Source organism: Aotus nancymaae, unplaced genomic scaffold, assembly GCF_030222135.1.
Source record: "Aotus nancymaae isolate 86718 unplaced genomic scaffold, 86718_ANA_hifiasm-v0.15.2.pri h1tg000010l, whole genome shotgun sequence".
In the NCBI taxonomy this organism is placed as follows: domain Eukaryota; kingdom Metazoa; phylum Chordata; class Mammalia; order Primates; family Aotidae; genus Aotus; species Aotus nancymaae.
Window position 1 is genome coordinate 36,781,161 of NW_026988421.1, and position 20,356 is coordinate 36,801,516.

Sequence of the window (20,356 nt, forward strand, 5' to 3'; positions counted from 1 at the left end):
TTCCTATTTCTTTTGATGCTAAAAGTTTTAGGGAGTACAAGTGCAACTTTGTTACGTGGATATATATATCGTATAGCGGTGAAGTCTGGGCTTTTGGTGTAACCATCACCTGAATAGTGTACAATGCACCCATTAAGTATTGCATCATCCCTCCCTTCCTCTTACACCCCCACCCTTCGGAGACTCCAAAGTCTACCATTCCACACTTTATGTCCATGTGAACATATTATTTAGCTCCCACTTATAAGTGAAAACGTGGTATTTGACTTCCTGAGTTATTTTACTTAAGATAATGGCCATGTCGCTGCAAAAGACAAGATTTTGTTCTTTAAATATCTTTTCCTGCTTTGAGATCAAGGAAATGTTGCCTACATCTTCCCCTTTACATTTTCTTTTTAATATTTGACTCTTCAATACATTTGGGACTTACTTTTATGTACGATGTGAGGTAAGACACTGCCTTGTTATTTTCTAAATATTTACCCAAATTCACCCAAATCTTTCTGTTGAATAATTAATGTCTCCCTTACTTGAGAGTGTGATATCCTTCAAATGTCTGCCATTTTTTTTGGGGGGGGGGCATTTTCCAAGGATCAAATCTTGGATATTTTTTTTTATTCCCACTGTTTTCTAATTTATTATTTTATCTTTTCTTTATTGCTTTTTTCCTGATTTCCTTAGAATATTTATTAAGTTTAGTGCTCAGTCATATTCTTTCATTCTTTCTGATTAAAAAATGAAAGCATTTAGAAATGGAACTTTACCTTGTATAAAGCATCCAGTAAGTTTTGCTGTGTACTCATCTTTGAAAATTGCGTATTTAATTTCAATGGGAATTTAGAATAATATTCTTAAAATTCCCTGTAATCTTTTTTTTAAAGAAAAAAATTTTCATAATTTCATTATTAATATTGCACTGGGATCAGAGGATGTGACCTGTAAAATGACCACTAAGCTCTAACTCCTCCAGATTCCACTGTCTATAGGGATGAGGCACAACTCTTCAAAGCAACATTTTCACACCAAGGCCATAAAGCTGTGAGGGGGTTCCTGGTTGAACGGAGAGGTAGAACACACAGAATTTACTTTAAAAGGAATGGAAAAGTAGGCAACAGGGTTAGCATGGAGCTCAGAGTTCAGAGGGAACCCAGGGCCAGCAACAGAGAAGTATATGAAGAAGCAGAAGATTTAAGAATGAGGATATAGCTACAGGAGGTCAAGGGTAAGGCTGCCCTAAATGCAGATGAGAGGCCAGAGATGGGAATGCGTGAGAGTGAAAAGACTGGGCAGGCTCATGTGTCAGTGCTAAGTCTGATGGGCCACTGATGTGGTTTCCTGCCCTGGGGCCTCTCCTCTTCAGAGGCCAGGGAAGCAGCACACTGAAGAGGAAATCAGGAAGCCTGGGCTTCCTACAAAATGAATACTCCATGGAACATATCCAGGGAAATGCTGCTCTAGCCACTTAGAAAATAGCTGTGATGAAACCTGTTCCAAATAAAAACAGTGAGAGTCCTAATACGAATTTGGCCATAAATTCTGTGTCCTAGAGCATACCACTTCTCTTTATGTTGTAAAGCGAGGAGGCTAGACTCGATCATTTTTGAGGTCCCTTGTAGCTCTAAAGATTTAAAAGTCTATGCTTGTAGCACTGCAGCCTTCATTCTTAGAAGAGTAGGGATGTGGAGTCCAGAGAGTAGAGACGCTGGTCTGCAGATGGCTGAATGGTGGGGGGAGGGTGACTTTTGCTAAGAAAACTTCCCATTGTCTCAAATGAGACTGCTCAACTGGTCCCATGCCAGGCACCCTGGCTCTAATGACACATACTTCTTCGGACTCTCTCCAGTCACCTGTAATATCTTGATTGCCATTAGAATTGTATCTGGCCCATGAGTGGCCTGCAGCCCATCTTCTGGACTAGAGCAGGTTTTCCTGGTTTTGGAGGGGAGACAATCTAGGGGGCTCTTCCGAACGATTCCCAACTCTCTGAAGAACCACTCTGATTAAGAAGGGAAGAGTGAGTAGCCAGCACCTGGTTGTCACTTGGAGAATGCATTGATTGGATTCAGAAAAGAGAATCAGGTTTCTAAGCTTGTAACTGCCAGTTATTATTGTATGTTTACACATTAAGTAGGTAAATCTGTTTCATCATCTGTTAAAATAGGATTGAGGATGCAAAAAGACTTCCTGGATGTTTTTAAGAATTATGTGAGATAACGTGTATGAGCATGTCTCCAATGCGTCTGCCAAGGAATAGCTAAGCAAAGAACACGGACATCAAATGTCAGAGCTGGAAGAGCCCTTAGATCTAGGAAAAGGACATGTGTTTTACTGCTAAGGAAACTCAGGTCCAATGAGGTTGTTACCTGCCCCAAGAAGACTTTGATGGACATCTTCTAGGATATTAGGCAGCACATGGACAGTGTGTACAAACATCAGTGTGCACACTCCCAAGCGCACATGGGTCTATTTGCATATGTATACGTATACGTATATGTATATGTAAGAGCACAAGATACACAGGTAATAGCTGTTGGAAGATATGGAGGCCCAGCTGGAGGGACTTCCCAAGTTGTTTAGAGCTGGCTTTGCTTAAACGATTCAAGTCCTTTGGTTGTTACTAATATTCTCCTTTATCCAAAATAAGAGGGCTGGTTAAATGATAATTAATAATAGGCTGATGATTCACTTTAGTTAAATGCACACATTCTAAGTGCATGTGCCATGTGAATAATTTACATTTGAATATTTAAAAATATGCTCCTAGTACAGAAAAGCATTAAGATGGGAAGCATCAGGCACAAGTACATTATTTGACAGTTCTTTTTGACTCTCAGCCTTGAAAATTCAGCTGATTCTTAAGTAGACTACCACCTCTTCAATCTGGATTGATTGGAATAACCTTAATTTGGCTCCACACAAATCTGAGGGTTGAGGGTACTCCAGAGAGATAAGTAGTCCAACTCCTCTGTTTTACAAACGAGGAGACTGAGGCTGGCAGAGGTTACCTGACTTGACTGAAGTCACATCTTTTGTCAGTGTTGGGGCTAGGATCAGGATCGGGATATTAGATTTGCAGGGATGTCCTTGACATGCACACTAGCAAACATTTGAGCATGGACCCACTCCTTTTGGTTTGGTAACCCCCATTTGGTAATCCCCAATCCTCCTGAGATTATCTCTCAACCAGGGCAGTCAGAGCTCTTCCTTTCTAGGAGTTGGCACAACTATTCAGCAGCCCACCCTCCCCATGTCTTTATAAAATCACCCTGGATTTCCCCGGTCCTGGTACACCAAGAAGGGCCTACTTTGTGCCAGGCCTCATCTTCAACAGCTTGACATCTTATTTTAATCCTCAAATGAACACTAAGATGTAGGTTTTATATTCTCCACATAAGAGTTAAAGAAAACTAAGGTGAGAGCAGTGAAGTGATTTAAAGCTTGTAAGTGGCAGAGCTGGGATTCCAGGCTCAGGCTTGGTCTCTCCCTCCCTGACTTCCCCAGGACTGGTGAGTGGCCACAAGGAAGTCAGCTCCCTCTTTTTAGTATCAGCTCTGCCCAGTATCTGCTGCAAACCTACAACAGTCTTGCTCAGAATTTCCCAGAGTATACTCCCTGGAATGCACGATCTTCAAGGGGTCGAGAAGTTTATGTGCACAAAAACTGGCAGATACGTTTAGGAAAACTGGGTTAAAGAAGTTAATCTGGGACTATGCCTTTCCTATCCTTAAGTAAACTGAGACTCTTCAAATGGAATTAAATATACAGTTTCCTGATCTGATTGATAATGGGACTCTTTTATCATTGAGCTTTCTACAAAATGAATATTCCATGGAATGTATCCAGGGAAATGCTGCTTTAGCCACTTAGAAAATAGCTGTGATGAAACCTGCTCCACATAAAAACAGTGAGAGGGTATATTTACGCTCAGAAGCCTTTTCGTATTGAATGAGCTGCAACCAGTCATCTTCTTCCTTCAGAAGATGGAGATCTACTGGGAGGTCTCTAGAGAAGAGGTGTGTGCTAAATTGCTTGACCAGGTAGACAGCCTAGTGGGGAGGCCTGACTCACAGAGGTCACATCAATGAATCCACACTAACAAATGTTCTCGAGTTGCTCCTTATATGGAGACAGATGGTTTAACGTATCCTTTAGGATGGGATTCTTTCCACCTGCCTATCCTTTGCTATCCAGCCTCTCTAGAATGAGGTGGGGTATAAATAATTAAGCTAAAAATACAATGAATTATCGCATGCATATATTTCCAAAGTACTGTATGCTCCATAGAACCAATATTCTATGGGATGTTAAGAAAAGCGAAACAATTTTGAATAATTTCAGAGATGTGTCTATGCCAAGGTACATTCACGGTAAATAACCAAGCAGGGACAGAAAGTGCAGTTTCCCAAATTTACTTGAGAACCGAACTCTTTTCTTTCAGGTCAGCTGCTCCACAGGACACAAGTTTAGACAACAGTAGTCTAAGGTGTAACTTTAAAGTAAATAAGGCCTTTTTTCTTTTGCCTTTTTCTTTTCCTTCTCTCTCTCTATTTTTTTTTTTAGGCAAGGAGATCAGAGCTTACACATATAAATGAGAGTTGCAACCTAGGGAAACTAGCGGCTCTTGCCAGCAATGCGGCCACTCTTTCAAAGGGCTTTTGAAACTCCTTTCAGTCATTGTCTCCAGGAATCAGGGCACATTCTCCTGAATACCCTTGTTAATGGCAAAGGTTGACCCTTTGAGAGGGGATTTGATTTTGGGAACAAAACTATGCAAAGTCAAGCATGATGATTCATGTTCAGGAGGAAGTAGACAGAAGTGGTTAAAAGTGAGGACATGGGTTTAAACCCCAGCTCTGCTACTTAATAGGGGTGTGACATTGAGGAGGTTACCTTTTAGGACTCAGCGTTTCATTTGCAAGATAGAGATAATTGTATCTATCTCAAAAGGTTACCATGATGATGACATTAAAAATGAGATTGATAAAGTGCTTGGCACCAAGCGATACAAACATAACAAAACCTTGCCTGATTTTATTGCATGGCTTGTACACTGGCAGTGTAGACAATTCTCAAAGGAGGGTCCAGAAATCTTTAGCCATGGAAGCACCATTGGGCAAAATCTGTGGCCCTCCATGAAGTCAAGAGTTATTTGTACCTATACATTTCTAGTCTGTATTTTTAAAGACTTACTGCTTTTTTTTTTTTTTTGAGACAGAGTTTCGCTCTTGTTACCCAGGCTGGAGTGCAATGGTGCGATCTCGGCTCACCGCAACCTCCGCCTCCTGGGTTGAGGCAACTCTCCTGCCTCAGCCTCCTGAGTAGCTGGGATTACAGGCACGCGCCACCATGCCCAGCTATTTTTTTTTGTATTTTTAGTAGAGACGGGGTTTCACCGTGTTGACCAGGATGGTCTCGGTCTCTTGACCTCGTGATCCACCCGCCTCGGCCTCCCAAAGTGCTGGGATTACAGGCGTGAGCCACCGCACCCGGCCAAGACTTACTGCTTTTTAATCACATTTTACACAGCAGACACCTGCCATCTTGCTATGTAAAAACGAGCCTAACAATTTTTTTCCAGTCCTTGCTCCATGAGAGGGATACTGAATCATCATTTTATCAGCAACCACCATAGGGAGAGCCTGGTGAGGTCCCTTTGGACCTGTTTGGAAGATTTGGGAACTACAATTAATATAATAATAGCCTTATAACAGCCAGTTTCATATTACGAGGTTCTTTCAATAAACAATCTAATGTATTGGTTTGTTAGAATTGATTCAAAAATCTTTGTCAATTTCTTTAAACAGGCCATTTCTATATTAAAGTCACTGTTTATAGAATAAAACAGAATTTTAAGATAGAAAGAGACCTTAGATGTAATTAAATGTGAGGGTCTCAAAATGCCAAATTATGTTTGTTTGGTCTTTATCCTGTTTAAAAATCTACTTCCAGATTTCTACCTTCCCCTAAAAATGAGGAAGGTAGGGTTCCATATGCATGTACCACATTCCCATCAGCAATAATCAACTGGAGCAGAGGATGTCATTTTTAGGTGAGACAGGTCCTCTCTGGTTTACCTCAGTCACCACTACTCCCTATTGTCTTGTGCTCAACTGCTTCCTTCATTGATCTTACCACCCCAACCCCCACTAGCATTTGAGTTTCAGAACCACAATTTTATCTACCTCTAATATTTTATGCAGAAAAAGCTGAGGCCCAGTGATATTTTGTGATCTACCCATGGTCACATAGCCCATTACTGGCCAAACTGAATTTCAAACCCACGTCTCCTGACTTCTAGTTCGGGCCCCTTTCTATGCTACCATAGAACCACTCATCTGAAGATTGCCAATGTTAATTATTTAAACAAAATCTGACACATTTTACAAAATGTGGTGCCAGTCATTTTATTCATGAGGAGGAAGGGAGAGGGTTAATGCCTTTTTTTGAAAGGTAAATAGTTCATGTTTCCTGTGAGAAGTATTTGAAGGAAAGATTTCTCAGCAAGTTCTGCTGGAGACCTCTGTGTAGAACTGCAAAATGTTTAAAGCTGAGATTATTGGCAAAACCAGATTATACAATCAGACACTAATCTGTTGTTATGGTAGTTCAAATTAAAGTGATTTTCAGATACTATAATAAAGCTAATGTGTATTGAGTTACAGGAACCTTGCCAAGCATTTTTCATGCATTGTTTTACTTAATCCTTACTGTAATTCTGTGCAATAGGTACTATGGTTCTTCCTCATTTTGTAGATACAGATATCAAGACTTGATTAAGCTTGCCCCAAATCACACAACTAGTAAGCAGACGAGTGGGGATTTGAACCCATGCTTATCTGACCACAAGCCTGTATTGTTTGCCTCATTGCCAGCTCACCGGGGTCAGCTGTTTTGATATTACAGCTGATGCTATAAAGCCCTTGCAGACATTTTGTCACCCATATTAGCCACAGGGTCAACAACCGGCAAGCATCACCATCGTCACCAATCAACTGAATATAATTTTGAACAAAATGAGAACGCTTATCAAGACTACCTTACAATACATTTAAGTAGACCAGGCACAGTGGCTCATGCCTGTAATCCCAGCACTTTGGGAGGGTAAGGTGGGAGGATTGTTTAAGGTCAGGAGTTCAAGATCAGCCTGGGCAACATAGCAAGACCTCATCTCTACTTACATAAAAATAATTTTTTAAATAAAACCAATGCATTCAAATACAGGCAAAATATAATTTACCATCTCAAGAATCACTACCAGCTTGGAGCTGCCATATCAGGGTGAAGAGTGACAGCGTGTCACTCATCTTGATGTCCCTCACAAAGCCCAACATTGTACCTGCTACCCAGTAGAGCCTCAAAATATGTCTGCTCAAATGGGGGGCTTTTGTTTGCATTTTGTTGCTGCTTGCAACTATACAATAAATAAGTACTTTTTTTTGGCTAATCAGGTACTTAAATAAGTCAAAAAGCAAATTATCTTGTGTTAATGATTTTTCTTTTCATATTAATAATGCTCAACTAATGGTTCCCTTTAGAAGTCCTGTCAGACTGGATAAAGGAGAATCTTACTCTTCCCAGGAGAGACTAGTCAGCCTTTACAGTCCAACTAAAACCCTAGGAGGCCAAATGTGAAGTCAGTGTGGGACAAAAGAGATTCAAGCAGTGAGTCTAAGGAAAGGTTTGGATACTTTGCCTCTGAAATCAGGAAGGCTGGAAATCTCTGCTGAGGAAGTTTGAATTCATAACTTCCTGAGCAAATATCTCCTTGCATTATTTTAGTTCGGCTCACTTCCCAGACCTCCACACCATTAGTTCATGTGAACTCAGATAGGGTGCACCAAACATCAGAAAGAGTGTGAACATAACCAGCACTATCTGCTGAGAGGAACACAGGAGTCTTCAGCACAAAATCTATGGAAACATAAACTGGATTCAACAAATATATGGGAAGCCATGTCTGGGGCCACGGCTTATTGGTGATCCTCCATGAAAGACACAAGGCACATACAAGCACTGTAGTTCTAACAAATGGCACACAGTACCAGAGACGTCGGTAAAGTCTAGAGAATTTGAGAATCAACAGAGGTCATAGAATGAGATCCTGCAGTGATCTGAATGGAACTTGTTTGGGCGTGCGTGCGTGCGTGCGTGCGTGCGTGTGTGTAGAGTCAATGGTGTGAGTGATAACTCTGGACAAATAGAAAGGAACAAATGCTATGGATGCCAGCTCGGGTGTCTGGGCTTTCTCTGTTTCTAGGGAGTCATGAAAGCATGGAGAGCTGTGTCTAAGGAAAGGCAGCGCTAATGGAGATGGGTCGGATGGGGACTGAAAGCAGAGAGTGAGGCGTGGAAGCTCCTGCCACAGCCTGTGAAATAGTGAATGAAATGCAGCCTCAGTTAAGGCAGTGATGGTGTGGTGAAGAGGAGGCGGCAGATTCTCATGCTGTTGGACAGGATACTTGTCCAGGTGGAAGGGGATAGTGAAAGAGAAGGTAGCTCTGAAGTTTTACAGCCTAAATAACCGAAAGGATGAAATATGCTTTCAGAGAAAACATTTGTGGTAAGCACTAGTTTGTGCAGTTATGAGAATTAATTCGCTTCAAGTAAAAAACCTATACATGGAAACTTGGATCTAAAATAAAAGTTCAAATTATTTTTAGGAAAGTAAAAACAAAAAGAAGTAATTAACTAAAAAGTAAAAGGTTAGCTCTATGGATCATTGGGCAAACTATAGACAAAACAGCCTAGATGACTGAAATTTTTGCTTTTTGGTCCATCATGGGACATCAGCTGGGTACAAACCAAAACATACTCATCTATAATCAGCTAATAATTCCTCCAAAAGCATTCTTGGCTGATAGGTCTGGCTTGAGTGGTCACTGAAGACTGCTAAATTGTAAGCTTGTAATACAAGGAGGAATAGAAAAAGGTAGCAATTGCTTGAAAGGTAAAGGAGGCCATGAGTATTTTTTTCCTGGACAAATTATATTTTGAAGGACTAAATGATAAAGCCTTAGTAAGGATGGACTTACTCTTTCTTTTGCTCATGTCTTTTGCTTTTCCATTTGTTTTTAGTTTTTAATTTCTTATGGATCATGTATTTATGTGTTGATTGTGGATTAATTTTTAAAATAATGCTATTCCCCTCCTTTGATGCTGAAAGATCAATTCTGTGTTTCAAACAAGACTACATCCCATCAAAATACAAAGAAATTTTTTCTGGTCACATCGATTTCTTATATGCAGTGTTTTGTTTTGTGTTGTTTTGTTTGAATATGTTACTAAAACTATCCTGGAAATCATTCCCTGAAAATAGAACTCTCTCAGGAATTACAGGGGTTTAGTTTATTAAAATATGTTATAAATGGGTGGCAACATGGCCACATTTTGTCCTCTTAAATTTGAATTTCACTTCCGTCATCAGCCCGTATCATTGGGGATTTCAGTCTGTAGTTGAGAAGGAACAGGGCTGTAATGTGTGAAAACACATTTCTCTAAATTACATTCACTAAAAGTACCACTTTCTATCACTAAAAGCAAGCTAGAATGCATAACTGTTGTCATTGATTATGTTTCAAAACTGGCCCTATGTAAAACATGAATGAAATTGCATTTGCTTGGGAAAGGTTTTTGTTGTTACATTTAAAACCATAAGTGAGATTTTTTAAAAAAATATATTTTGCAACTAATCTGATGAATTTTTATTGAATAATTTTATTTTTTCTCTCTCTTCTCTACAGTGTGGGGTTTTCTTTTTCTTGTTCTCCAACATAAACTGCCAGCTGTGGCCTACCAGGATCTTTTCCCAAACATTGCATGTAACTTAAGATACCATGTCTGTTTTCCTCAGTACCCCAGACTGACATTTCAACAAGTACTTCTCATCATGGCTTTTGCAGAAGCTCTGAAAAAGCATCAGGGCATAATGACATTATCAGATTTTTAGGGTGGATGATGGAAATAGGACATTTGCTTTAACCCTTCCCAGCAACAAAGCAAGAAACCAACTAACTGTCTTCCTACATCAGTCAAGCCAAATGGATTCCGAAATTTATTCCTTCACAGGGTGTGATGGGTGAGTGTGGTAATTCACGATCACAAATGCTGCTGGAATTCATTGCAAACCTCAAAGACTTGTGCCATCTAGGCCTAATCTGGTGGTCCAATGCCTCTGGTCTTCATGCTCCAGTGGGGGATTGGCAGCCCATGTGGGCTGTGGTACTGGACAGCCCTGTCTCACAGAAGAGACCTTTCTGTCTGTGATCCATGCATTCCCACAATTGTTATGATCGTGTCATAGTTCATATTCAGAGCCTTCTCACTTATTTCCTACTTAGTGCACATGAGTTTATTAGACCTTTTCATGAGGATAAGAGGAAGCAGAGAACACTGGGCAGAAAGGATGGAGAACAGAGTCTTTAGGAACAGGGTCCTGGAGATTAGGGACAAACTCTGACCCCTGACAATTTTGCATAATATCAGCACTGGCACAAGTCTACCATGTTGAGGTTAGCCCATCCCAGTTAACTGAGAACAAACAGGGCAAGAATTACTCGCCTTTTGTTATTTCTGAAACCTGAACTGCTTTTAGAAATAAAGGCTGGAATGTTCCATAGGAACTCGGAGCATGGGACACGGGCATGGCACACACTCGGTTGGGCTATTTAAAAACCGGTCCCTTGGCTTCCCTCTGTGATTCTAAATACGTGTAATCACATTACCCTGCAGCAGCCGGTAACTATTTCTATAACATTGTCCAGCATCTGTGCTTGCCGTGACTGGGTTCACTCAACAAAAACAAAGTGGAGATGTGGTAACTGATTAGGTTAATCACTCCAGGCTTTCTGTGCCACAGCTAATGTCCATCTAGTGTTGACTGACACTACTCCTTGAATTTTAAGGACTGATCTATTTAACTATCCTAGGGGAAGGGAGGTGCCTTAGCATATCAAAAGGATGCTTTTTAAATGAGCCATTTATTTATTTAACAAGTGACACCATAAGCACAATTTATCACTTTCTCAGAGGCAGCAAATTCTTATTCTGTGGAAAGACCCCAGCATTAGTGACTCTGCCCCTTTCTGTGGGAAAGAATCTATCTTTTTTGGATTTGTTTGATGTACTAACTATACTAACTAACACTTTCCCCAATCACACCACTAGCTATCAATCAAATATATAAACACCTTAGGAATAGCTAGTCAATTGTTAATCATTTGAAGACATCAGCCAGTAGAAGGACATTAGCCAACATCATTACATAATGTCAAAACATCTGATCAAGTTTGTGAATTCAATGAAACAGTCAAACCAGTTCAAAGATTTCATTTGGACAAAACAATAGATTGAGTGACTTTTAGCTTTTTAGCTTAATGTAAAAATTTAAAACCCTGCCATTTATAAAATGTGTAAGCATTCACCATACCCTATGCCAAGTGTTTTATCTACTTAAACCTTGGAAGTATGTGTTCTCACTTCCATTTTACAGATAAGGAGACTGAGGCTCAGTGAGATTTAATAATCTGCACAAGACCACATGTTTAGGTTCTATGAGTGTCAGGGTGAGGTTTAAACACTTGTCTCTCCAATGGCAACTCCATGCTGTTTGCCTCTGTGTATGTAACTTCAAACAGCCAAAACACCCAAGTAAGGCAAGAAAACCAAAAGACTAAAAAACAAACAAGTGAAAGCCTTGGGTCCTGAATCATGCAGTTAAGATAGCCAAGACTCAGCCGATCCACAATTGGCTAGTTCTGCCCATATCTGTCCAGCTACAAACCAAGTCTGTTGCCTGATACCTGAGTCCTGGGAGACCTCTCAACCCCCACGTCATGCTGCTGTAAGAACCAGGACTCCAATAGCCAAACGTTACAAATCAAAACAAATTATACATGTTCCATTATGCCTGTGAACAGATCTGATTTCTTAGTCAAATATTATTTTTTGAATATTTTCGGGCATTAGACTGAATATGTGGTTCCCTTGTGGCCAACTGAAAACACATAGCAGAGAGTAATCCTTTGCACTATCCTATATTAATATTTTCTTTCCCTCCTTGGAAAGGAACTAGTTATAAATTAGATGAGATTAAAAAACAATCTCTTGAGAATTGATATTTTAAGGAATTACCTAGAAAGAACGGAGGCGTTTTTTTTTCCCCACATGGTAAATCATACAGAGTAGCAGCCTGCCCCAGATCCCCAGGATACAACATCTTGAGCGCATATGTTATGCCGGGTTCTGTATTGACTAATTCAAAAACTCCAGGGCAAAAGAACCAAAGTTCCCAAGTTAAAAATGAAAGTAAAATAGTGGAATGGAATTGGGATCATTGTTGCAACATTCTGACAACTTCATAAATAGCCATGAAAGTAGGCAGCACGACAGGTTAACAAATTTACCATTGTAAGAATCAACCTGCACTGTTAAGTGTGAAGTCGCAAACAAACCCATCTACCTCTCACTGTACTGATATTGTTTTTTGTTTTTTTTTTCAGAAATAGAAGCACATTTGACAAAATTAATATTGAGATCATTTTACTAGAAGGCTTATCCAAATATATGCCATATTAAAAATAGTCATGATATAAATATTTCTCACAAGAGCTGCAGCGATGGTGTGAATAAAAAACTCCCTTCTGAGATTTCAGTAAAACCAGATCTCACAAAGGATCTGAAAGAAAACAAAAAACACAAAACAAACAAACAGACACACACAAAGAGACACACACACACAGAACAAACCTTAGGTTAATCCGGTTTAGCATAACAGTGACTATTTTGACACTATTTTATGAAGTACAATACTATTCCTTCCCAGATGAAGTCAGAGAAATGAATCGGCTACAGGTTTCTCACGATAATGTTCAGGGCTGGGGGGATCTAAGCATGTTCAGTAGCAGCTAAAAAAAAAAAATCAAAAATTCTAAATGCAGCAAATGTTAGCACTGTCAAATGGCCAAGCATGCAAGAGGAATCTCTCTCTCTCTCCATGCCCTTCTACGAATACATGCAAAGCCCCAAATCCACCGGCTGGAATTTTTAAATTGTAAATTAGATATCAAAATGCTTACGGGCCTTACAATGAGGTAACATCAGGAGGAACGGTGCGTGGAATGGATCTGGCATTCTCACATAAAGCATTATCTTTGGTACAAGTACACACGGCAGGGCATTTTGGCTTCGCTGGTTTCTTCCCCTCAGTCAGCAAAAGCGCAGATAAGAGACATAGGAAATAAGCAATTCTTTTCAGGGGAATGCAGGCATTTCCCATCCTTTTGCTTCTTTCTGATTCCGTGCAGTCGAGAAAATATCCCCAACCATGAACAGGGCTTCTGGAATTCAGATGGTGATTGTCTTGCTCTAAGAACAGGTCACATAGGAGTCCACCCTTTTTCCTCTGCCTCTGTATCTCTGCTTTTTCAAAACAGGGACCTGCAGCTGATTCGTGAGCTTCTCCTCGCTCCAGCAATGCACTGCTCGGGGGAAGAGACCTGTGAGGTACTGTGAGATGGGAGGGATCCAACTGCTGGAGGAGAGAGCCGACTTGCATCACCACGAAAACACTGAGCACAGACCAGCCTTCGAAGGCAAAGCGAAGTGATGTCACAGAAAATAAACAGCTTTCTGCTTTCACCGGGAGGCCCTTTAATTGTTACCAAAAATAGGACGGCATTATGTCTTATTAGTGAGTGGGTGGGCGCGTGGGTGGGAGCAGTCATCTTGCATAGGATGTCGGCAATCTCAGAAACCTCTGGGAATCGGCTTTGCATGTAGCAAACAACCTAGTAAGAAAAACTAGCTTTGGAGCCAGCCTTGGCTGGAAAAAAAAAAAAAAAATGAAGCTAAATGAAACTCTCTCTGCAACATTGGCTAAAACCTTTTGCTGTTTCTTGCTGAGCCCACCTGGCTGATGCCACCAGGGAAAGACAAATCAGAGCAGATGAAGAATGTGACTTTCAGGGGATAAATGTGAGTAAATACTTTTCTGACACTTATTAACTGTCATGAATGATTGATTTTCCTATCCCCCCTGCATCCCCCATGTAATGCATTCCCTCCTTCCTTGAGAAGGAAGGGAAACAGAAGTGCGGACCTCTCTGTGTATAATCTACCCTCCTCTGATTCTCCCACCCTCCCTGCTTTGGCAGTAGCACCAGAAGCCTGGAAGGAACTCCCTGCCAGCAGGAGGCGGCCAACTCTAGCTTCCTGGGTTTTGAAAAACGCCTGGCTCAGCCCGGAGGCTGTGACTTGGTGGGGGAAATGCTGAACTAAGAACCAGACACCTGGCTTTGAGAACCCAGGTCTGCTGTGAACTCGCTGAATCTACTTTCCTGTCTGTAAAATGGGGATGATAGCAGAGACATTCTGGAATTAAATGAAAATGATAGGCTATGTAACTCATGTACTTGAGAGGAGAGGGTGGGCCCTTGGAAAAGAAAATTCATTTAAAGAAGCAATCAAGAGGCCCTGGCCTTGGGGTGGGGTAGTTTAGTCCAAGAGAGTAGGAAGACTCTTGGGATGGAGGAAGAGGAGGAAAACAGACCCCTGGTTATCTCACCATGGTGAAAGCGGCCATCCTTCAACTTGGCGTGGCCAGCCTGGGATATCAGGCCATGTTCCTCTCTCTTCTAGCTTCTTAGACTGAAAGTATTAAAAGGACTGCTTGAGCAAATGGGTGATTTTGACATAACCTCATTCTGCATCAGAGCTTAAAGCATTGCCATTCTACCCTTTTGCTCATGCAGCCAGTCCCATGCTAACTTCAATCACTTGTTCAGTTCTCTGTAAGCTCTTTGCGGGGGACAGTGGCATTCATGTGCATTCTCGCATTCGATAACTGTCTGTTTACCCCAGAAGACTGCAAGGTCCATGAAGTTAGAGACCCTCTAGGAACCCAGGGCCTATGTAGCATTGTGCATGTAGTGGGCAACCTGGATGCCTATGCTAGCAACAGCGAGTGTACAGTCCATTCATGGTCATGGTCAAATAAACTTCCAGTTGCACCTTGCAGTTCTAGTAAAAATATCTGACCTAGTCAAGGAAGTCAGGGGCCCATTTCCTGAAGAAGCATTGATTGAGCTGAGTTCTGAGGTAAGGAGGAGTAATAGAGAGGGTTGGTGTGAACACTCCAGCTAGAAGGAACAGCATACATGAAGTCCAGCTCGTGATCTGCAGAGCAATGGCACGCCTCTGCAGAATCAGGCAGAGGGGTGATATTACCTGGTTTGTGTTACACAATGACCAGTAGGTTATTATCACTAAGCCAGTTTTTGTGGGGTTGTAAATACTGTGTGGTGTTTTTCTTTACAGAAGGGAAACAGAAAATCTCTTCATTCAAGAGAAGTCATGATTTGAAAGTGTGTTCTACGAATGCTTCACCATCAAGGACTCTGTGGAGGAGGGAATGGAGGACAGTGTTTTTAGAAACTGTGACCTCTGGGGGCAAGCCTCACTTTAAACAGTAAGTGTCACTTAAAAGTTGGCTGCAAGTCAGGTTTTTGTAAATTGAACACTGCTTCAAGTGCCCTGTGGAAACTTGCTCCATAAAATAATTATGTGGTAAAAGTTTTATGGAGGATCGTTTTTATTTGAAGTCACCCCCTAAATCATCTAACTTGTAAACGATGTGTTCTGTAACTATAAAATGAGACCCCGAGAAGCTTCAGGGACCTCAAAGATCTTGGATTCGATCCTTGTATATTACAGATGGAGAAACTGAGGTGTGGAGAGACCACACAGAGGCCACCCCCCTGCATGGGGCGAGACCCAATGGCAGAAACTTGGTTAAAATGACTGATGGAATCGATCGGGCTAAGTCACTCTCTACGTTTCACTTTCAAATGTTTCAAATCATGAAGACTGCTTGACTAGCTGTTGGCTTTGTGCTATGAAGGCACAGCCAAGGAAGGGGTGAGCTGCCTTTTTCTTTTGACTTGGTAAAGCCAGGAAGGCAGATGAATGAGGGGAAGAAGTCATACACAGACTGTTCACTTTGCAGCTGTATTTATCTGGCGGTTCAGTTTGTCAGTTCAAGGGGGAGAAGGACCACTGGGGAAGGGAGGGGTGGGGAGGAGAAACTCTAAGGGCAAATTACAATGGGCATTCTGAAAAGACAGTAACGTTTTCTTTTTCTATGGCATTTAAAACCCAGACTTGAATTCTTTATTCAATTAAAAACACCCACTAAGGTCAGGCAAAATTTAACCATGTAATGCAGGATGCTGGCGACCTTTTGGGGAGGAGAAACCACTTCCTGGCTCCAAAACTAGATCTGAGGAGGGACCTCGGGAGATGAAGGCAGGTTGCTATACTGAAGTCTTGAGAGCCTGAAGAGGAGGCCCTATTGCTGATAATGCTTCCCATCCTACCCCTCCAGGAAGCCCCAGGGAGTGCAGAGATGGAAGCAGGAAGTGGAAGCTTAGGGGTTTCCACCATCTTGGAGGCCTTCAGATAAGGTGTGGCCACCCACCTGTGGATCACGATGGGGACCCTGGGGAGAGGGGCTTGGAAAGGATTAAAGCAGAGTTGGAAGGAGGCCCAGGGAAGCCAGGATGCCCAGCTGAGGCAGGCTCAGTGCCCAGTCTGAGCTGTAGAGGAGTAGCTGAGCTCTGCATTTTGCCAGCCATATGACCATGGGCCGATTTAACCTTCCTAAGTCACAATTTTCTCCTCTGTAAAATGAGGATAATAGTAGTATGTATCACATAGAGTCATTAAAAATTAAACATGATAATGTATCTAAAAGTGCTTCTTGTGCAGTCTGATACATGTGAAAGATCAATCATCATCATCATCATCATCATCACCATCATCACCATCATCACCATCATTCTCATCATGGTTGCAACAGGACTTGAATTCTGAACATGTGACTCCTGGGACCTGGGAAGCAAAGCTCTCAAATGAAAATGGGGTTAGCTGAAGCGTATATTCACTTTGGGAAGTGGTCTTTTCTGAGCAGGATGACACACTGTGGCCTTGTCAAGGGTCTAACCATGGGAAGGAAACAAGTTGCCTCCTGGAAAAAAGAAATCTCACCAGTTTGGGTGAGAGTAGGAGCACCGATGCTTGGCCCAAGGACAAGGTCTAGAGCTGGGGAAGATTAAGGTAGTTGTGAATACAGGATGAAGACCTTTTTCAGCCTACTGCCCTTAAGCGCATGTAAGTTAGAAGAGAGTAAGAGAAATCTTTCCTGTAACAAAGTGGGAGTTCCCTCTGGTGTGGTGGGCACCGTTGCATGGCATGGAGGTGCTATAAGCAACTATACACTTTGCTATGGTGGCACCAGGAGCTGCTGAAGAGATAAGACAAACAACGCTCCTGTCCAGGCCTGGGGATCAGACCAAAGTCATGGAATTTTTCACCAGGAGCAGCTCAGCCTTGGTGGCCCAGCAGCAGTGACAGCCCTGCAGACATCAAAGGAACTGGGAAAGGATCCCAGCAGGGAGGCAGGGCAGAAGAGAAGGAAAATGAGGGACAAGGTACGATGTTTAGAAGCACATGTACAGTGTTCCCTGGGCATCCTCAGAAAGACTGGAAGGGGGTCCTCGGCTGGGGGTTTCTGGTGATTCTAGAAGAGCTGTTGAAAGCAGAGTGAGAAAGGAACAGCATGTGCCTGGTTAGGATCCCAGTTTTCCCCTCAGGCTGGTGTGGCCTAGGAAACACACATTGTGCAAGTAAACAAATCACTATTGGGAGGCTTAAAAGATCAAGCGTGGCCTTGCCTCCTTTTACAAACACTCAGACATGCAAACTGTTGTCATTTTAAGCAGCTTTCTCAACAGAGCAGGGTATGCAAAACTGCGTGTCAGATAAGATAGTGGGTCTGGTCATCAATATCAACCTAGTGAGTACAAGTAGAATTTGAAAAGTAAAATCATTTTGAATAAAAAATTAGAGCATATTGCATCAGTAAGGATAACTATTGCAAATTGTGAAGCCTTTGTTTCCATTCTTTGTGTATGTATGTAGGCACAGTTGTGATATAAATTGTGCTTCTTTCAGTTAACACCCCCCCCACACAAAAAAAAGAAAAGAAAAAGAAAGGAAAGAAAACTGCGTTAGAGGATGCTAAATATCCTTTCCCAACCCAGGAGTCCAAAATGGCAGGGAAATGATCTTGACTCCAATAAATTTCACTTACTGGTTGAAGTTAGCAATTAGACTTGTTGGAACAATGTTTCTGTTCTTCACTGGCTGTGTGAACTTGGGCAAGTTGCTTAGCTTCTCTGTGCCTCATTTGCAACATTAATAAAGTAAAAATAACAATACTATCTCTGCATTGTTGATATTAGGATGAGTGATGATGTACATGGAGAGAATGTTGCAGAATGACATTCGACTACTGATAGTTCCACTGGAAATAAATGGGGAGGGGTCAAGGGACGGATCTTTAAGATTATTTAGCAGTAGTGGGTCATTAGGACTCTTTGGTAGCAAGTGGCAGACACTGACTCTGCCAACATAAGCGTAAAAGGACCTTGTTGCCTTGGTAATAGAGTGACTCACAGAATCCAAGGAAGGGTTGACCAAGCAGGATTTGAATGAAGGAACTTGTGAGAACTTGGGAATCTTTGTGGCAGGAGCTAATGGATGATGCCCTCTGACAAATCTAGTGCAACTTATTCTTATCCCCATGTTCCTCCCCAAAAGATAGAGTATGATGGACTGAGCTTGGGTCAGGCGCCCTTCCCGTTGCCCTGGAAAATAGAGCAGCTTGAGTGGCAGTCTCACCAAGAGTGCACATGGTGGAAGAGAGGTGGTTCCACGAAGGCAAGTTCGGTACCGCTGTCAGAGCAGAGAGAGCAGAGGCTGGGCAGGTGACATCCAGGGACACTCATTCGAGTAGTGCACCAGGCTCTGATAGCTAATTTCATTGGCCTTTGCCCCTAACTCAACCTCATGGTCTTAAAGAGAAATGACCAGAAGACAATTTAGACAGATATGAATACTTTTGCCAAGGACAGCTAACCTCTGGTGTTCTAACTGTGGGATCAGGGGATTTTCACCTCTTACAGTACATGAGAATAGAAATTGGGCCAAGAAAGGAGTTCAGAAGTAATAATAATGAAAGCTGACTCTTATAAAATGCATATTATGTGCCAGCTGCCATTCTGAAGCACTTTACATATATTGACTTAATCCTCATAACAATCCCATGGGCTAGATATTACTATTATTTCCCCTATATTAGCAGAAAAGGAAACAGAGGGTCAGAGGTTAAGTTGTTGGCCCAGGGTCCTGTAGCTAGTGAGAGGTGGTGCTGTGATCGAAACCAGATGTCCTGGCTCTGACGTCCACAGCGTTAGCCACTGCTGGACACTGCCCCTCTGATGAGCTGTGTAGAATGAGAGATGCTGTGAGCTGCTTTGGAGCTGGTAGCGCCTCACTGGCTGGGCACTACGATTGTACTACAATTCCCAGCATGCAACTGGGCTGGCTATCATCTTAACCCCTTCTTCACCAAATTCACTGTCTTGGGTAAAATCATTTTTATTGGCAAAATCTGATCTCCCTCATGGATAATTATGCAATTGAAGCATAAATGTAGATATACGTGGCAGTAGATAGTGAAGAGGGTAAGATTCTAAGTTAAAATATCCTCCGTATGTTAGTATTTGAAGACATTGGAGATGACTATAGGAACAATTTTTTTTAACTTAGAAATGTGTACTATGAAAACATCGATGGGGATGTTTTAAATCACCCATTTTCAAACTTGGCTACACTTTGGAATCACCTGGGGAATTTAAACAAAAAACCTCTTAAAGTTTGGGTCATATTTCTAGAGGTTCTGATTTAATTGGTCTGGGGTGTAACTATTAAAAGTGAAATTCTAAAGAATTCCCTATGTATAAAAGAGGAGGCATAGCTTGTCGTACAGTGGAAGCATATGAGGAAGCATCAGGACTGGTCAGGGGCCTGGGGGAGCAAGGGGAAAATGCAGACTTTATTGTGATTTCTGCAGGAATGGTAATGCAAGACAGGGTAAACAGGCTCAGGATTGGCTCCTTTGAATAATTTCAGTGAGCTTTGGGGCATAGAGACTGTCCCTAGTTGTCTGGTACCTGGCCCTGGGGTGATTAGAGCAGGTGGATGGTGGCCCTGAGAAACAGCCCAATAAAGGAAGTGGTTGGGGGTGACTCTAGATTGGTTTGTTTGCATAGGAAAGATGCGCTTTCCCACGTGAGTCACTTACTGTCCCTCCGAGTTGGCTAACCCTGGGAGGGGCAGTCCCTCCAGGGTCAGCAAAGCCCCAGATGTCACAGCATCAGGATACAGAAAATTTAAAAGCATGTTTAATATACCCTTCCACTCTTCAGCAGAAAGCAGCTGACCAGGCTTAAAGAGAACT

The 20,356-nt window shown here is 41.9% G+C and overlaps 1 protein-coding gene and 1 long non-coding RNA gene across 2 annotated transcripts in view; one reads left to right on the forward strand and one right to left on the reverse strand.

Moving 5' to 3' along the window:
* The window catches only part of LGI1 (leucine rich glioma inactivated 1), a 39,867-nt gene extending 26,251 nt beyond the window's left edge, over nt 1-13,616 (reverse strand). Inside the window, exons 1-2 of the mRNA XM_012454806.2 lie at nt 13,083-13,616; nt 12,602-12,673 (exon numbers count right to left, since the gene is read on the reverse strand). Coding sequence (XP_012310229.2) covers nt 12,602-12,673; nt 13,083-13,552 — 542 coding nt within the window. The 5' untranslated portion in view covers nt 13,553-13,616. The remainder of the gene's footprint in view (nt 1-12,601; nt 12,674-13,082) is intronic.
* A 104-nt stretch (nt 13,617-13,720) lies between these two features.
* LOC135273941 (uncharacterized) lies at nt 13,721-18,432 on the forward strand. The gene is made up of 3 exons (XR_010341701.1): nt 13,721-13,971; nt 15,313-15,463; nt 15,709-18,432. It is a non-coding gene; the product is annotated as an uncharacterized LOC135273941 (long non-coding RNA).
* The last annotated feature ends 1,924 nt before the right edge of the window (nt 18,433-20,356 follow it).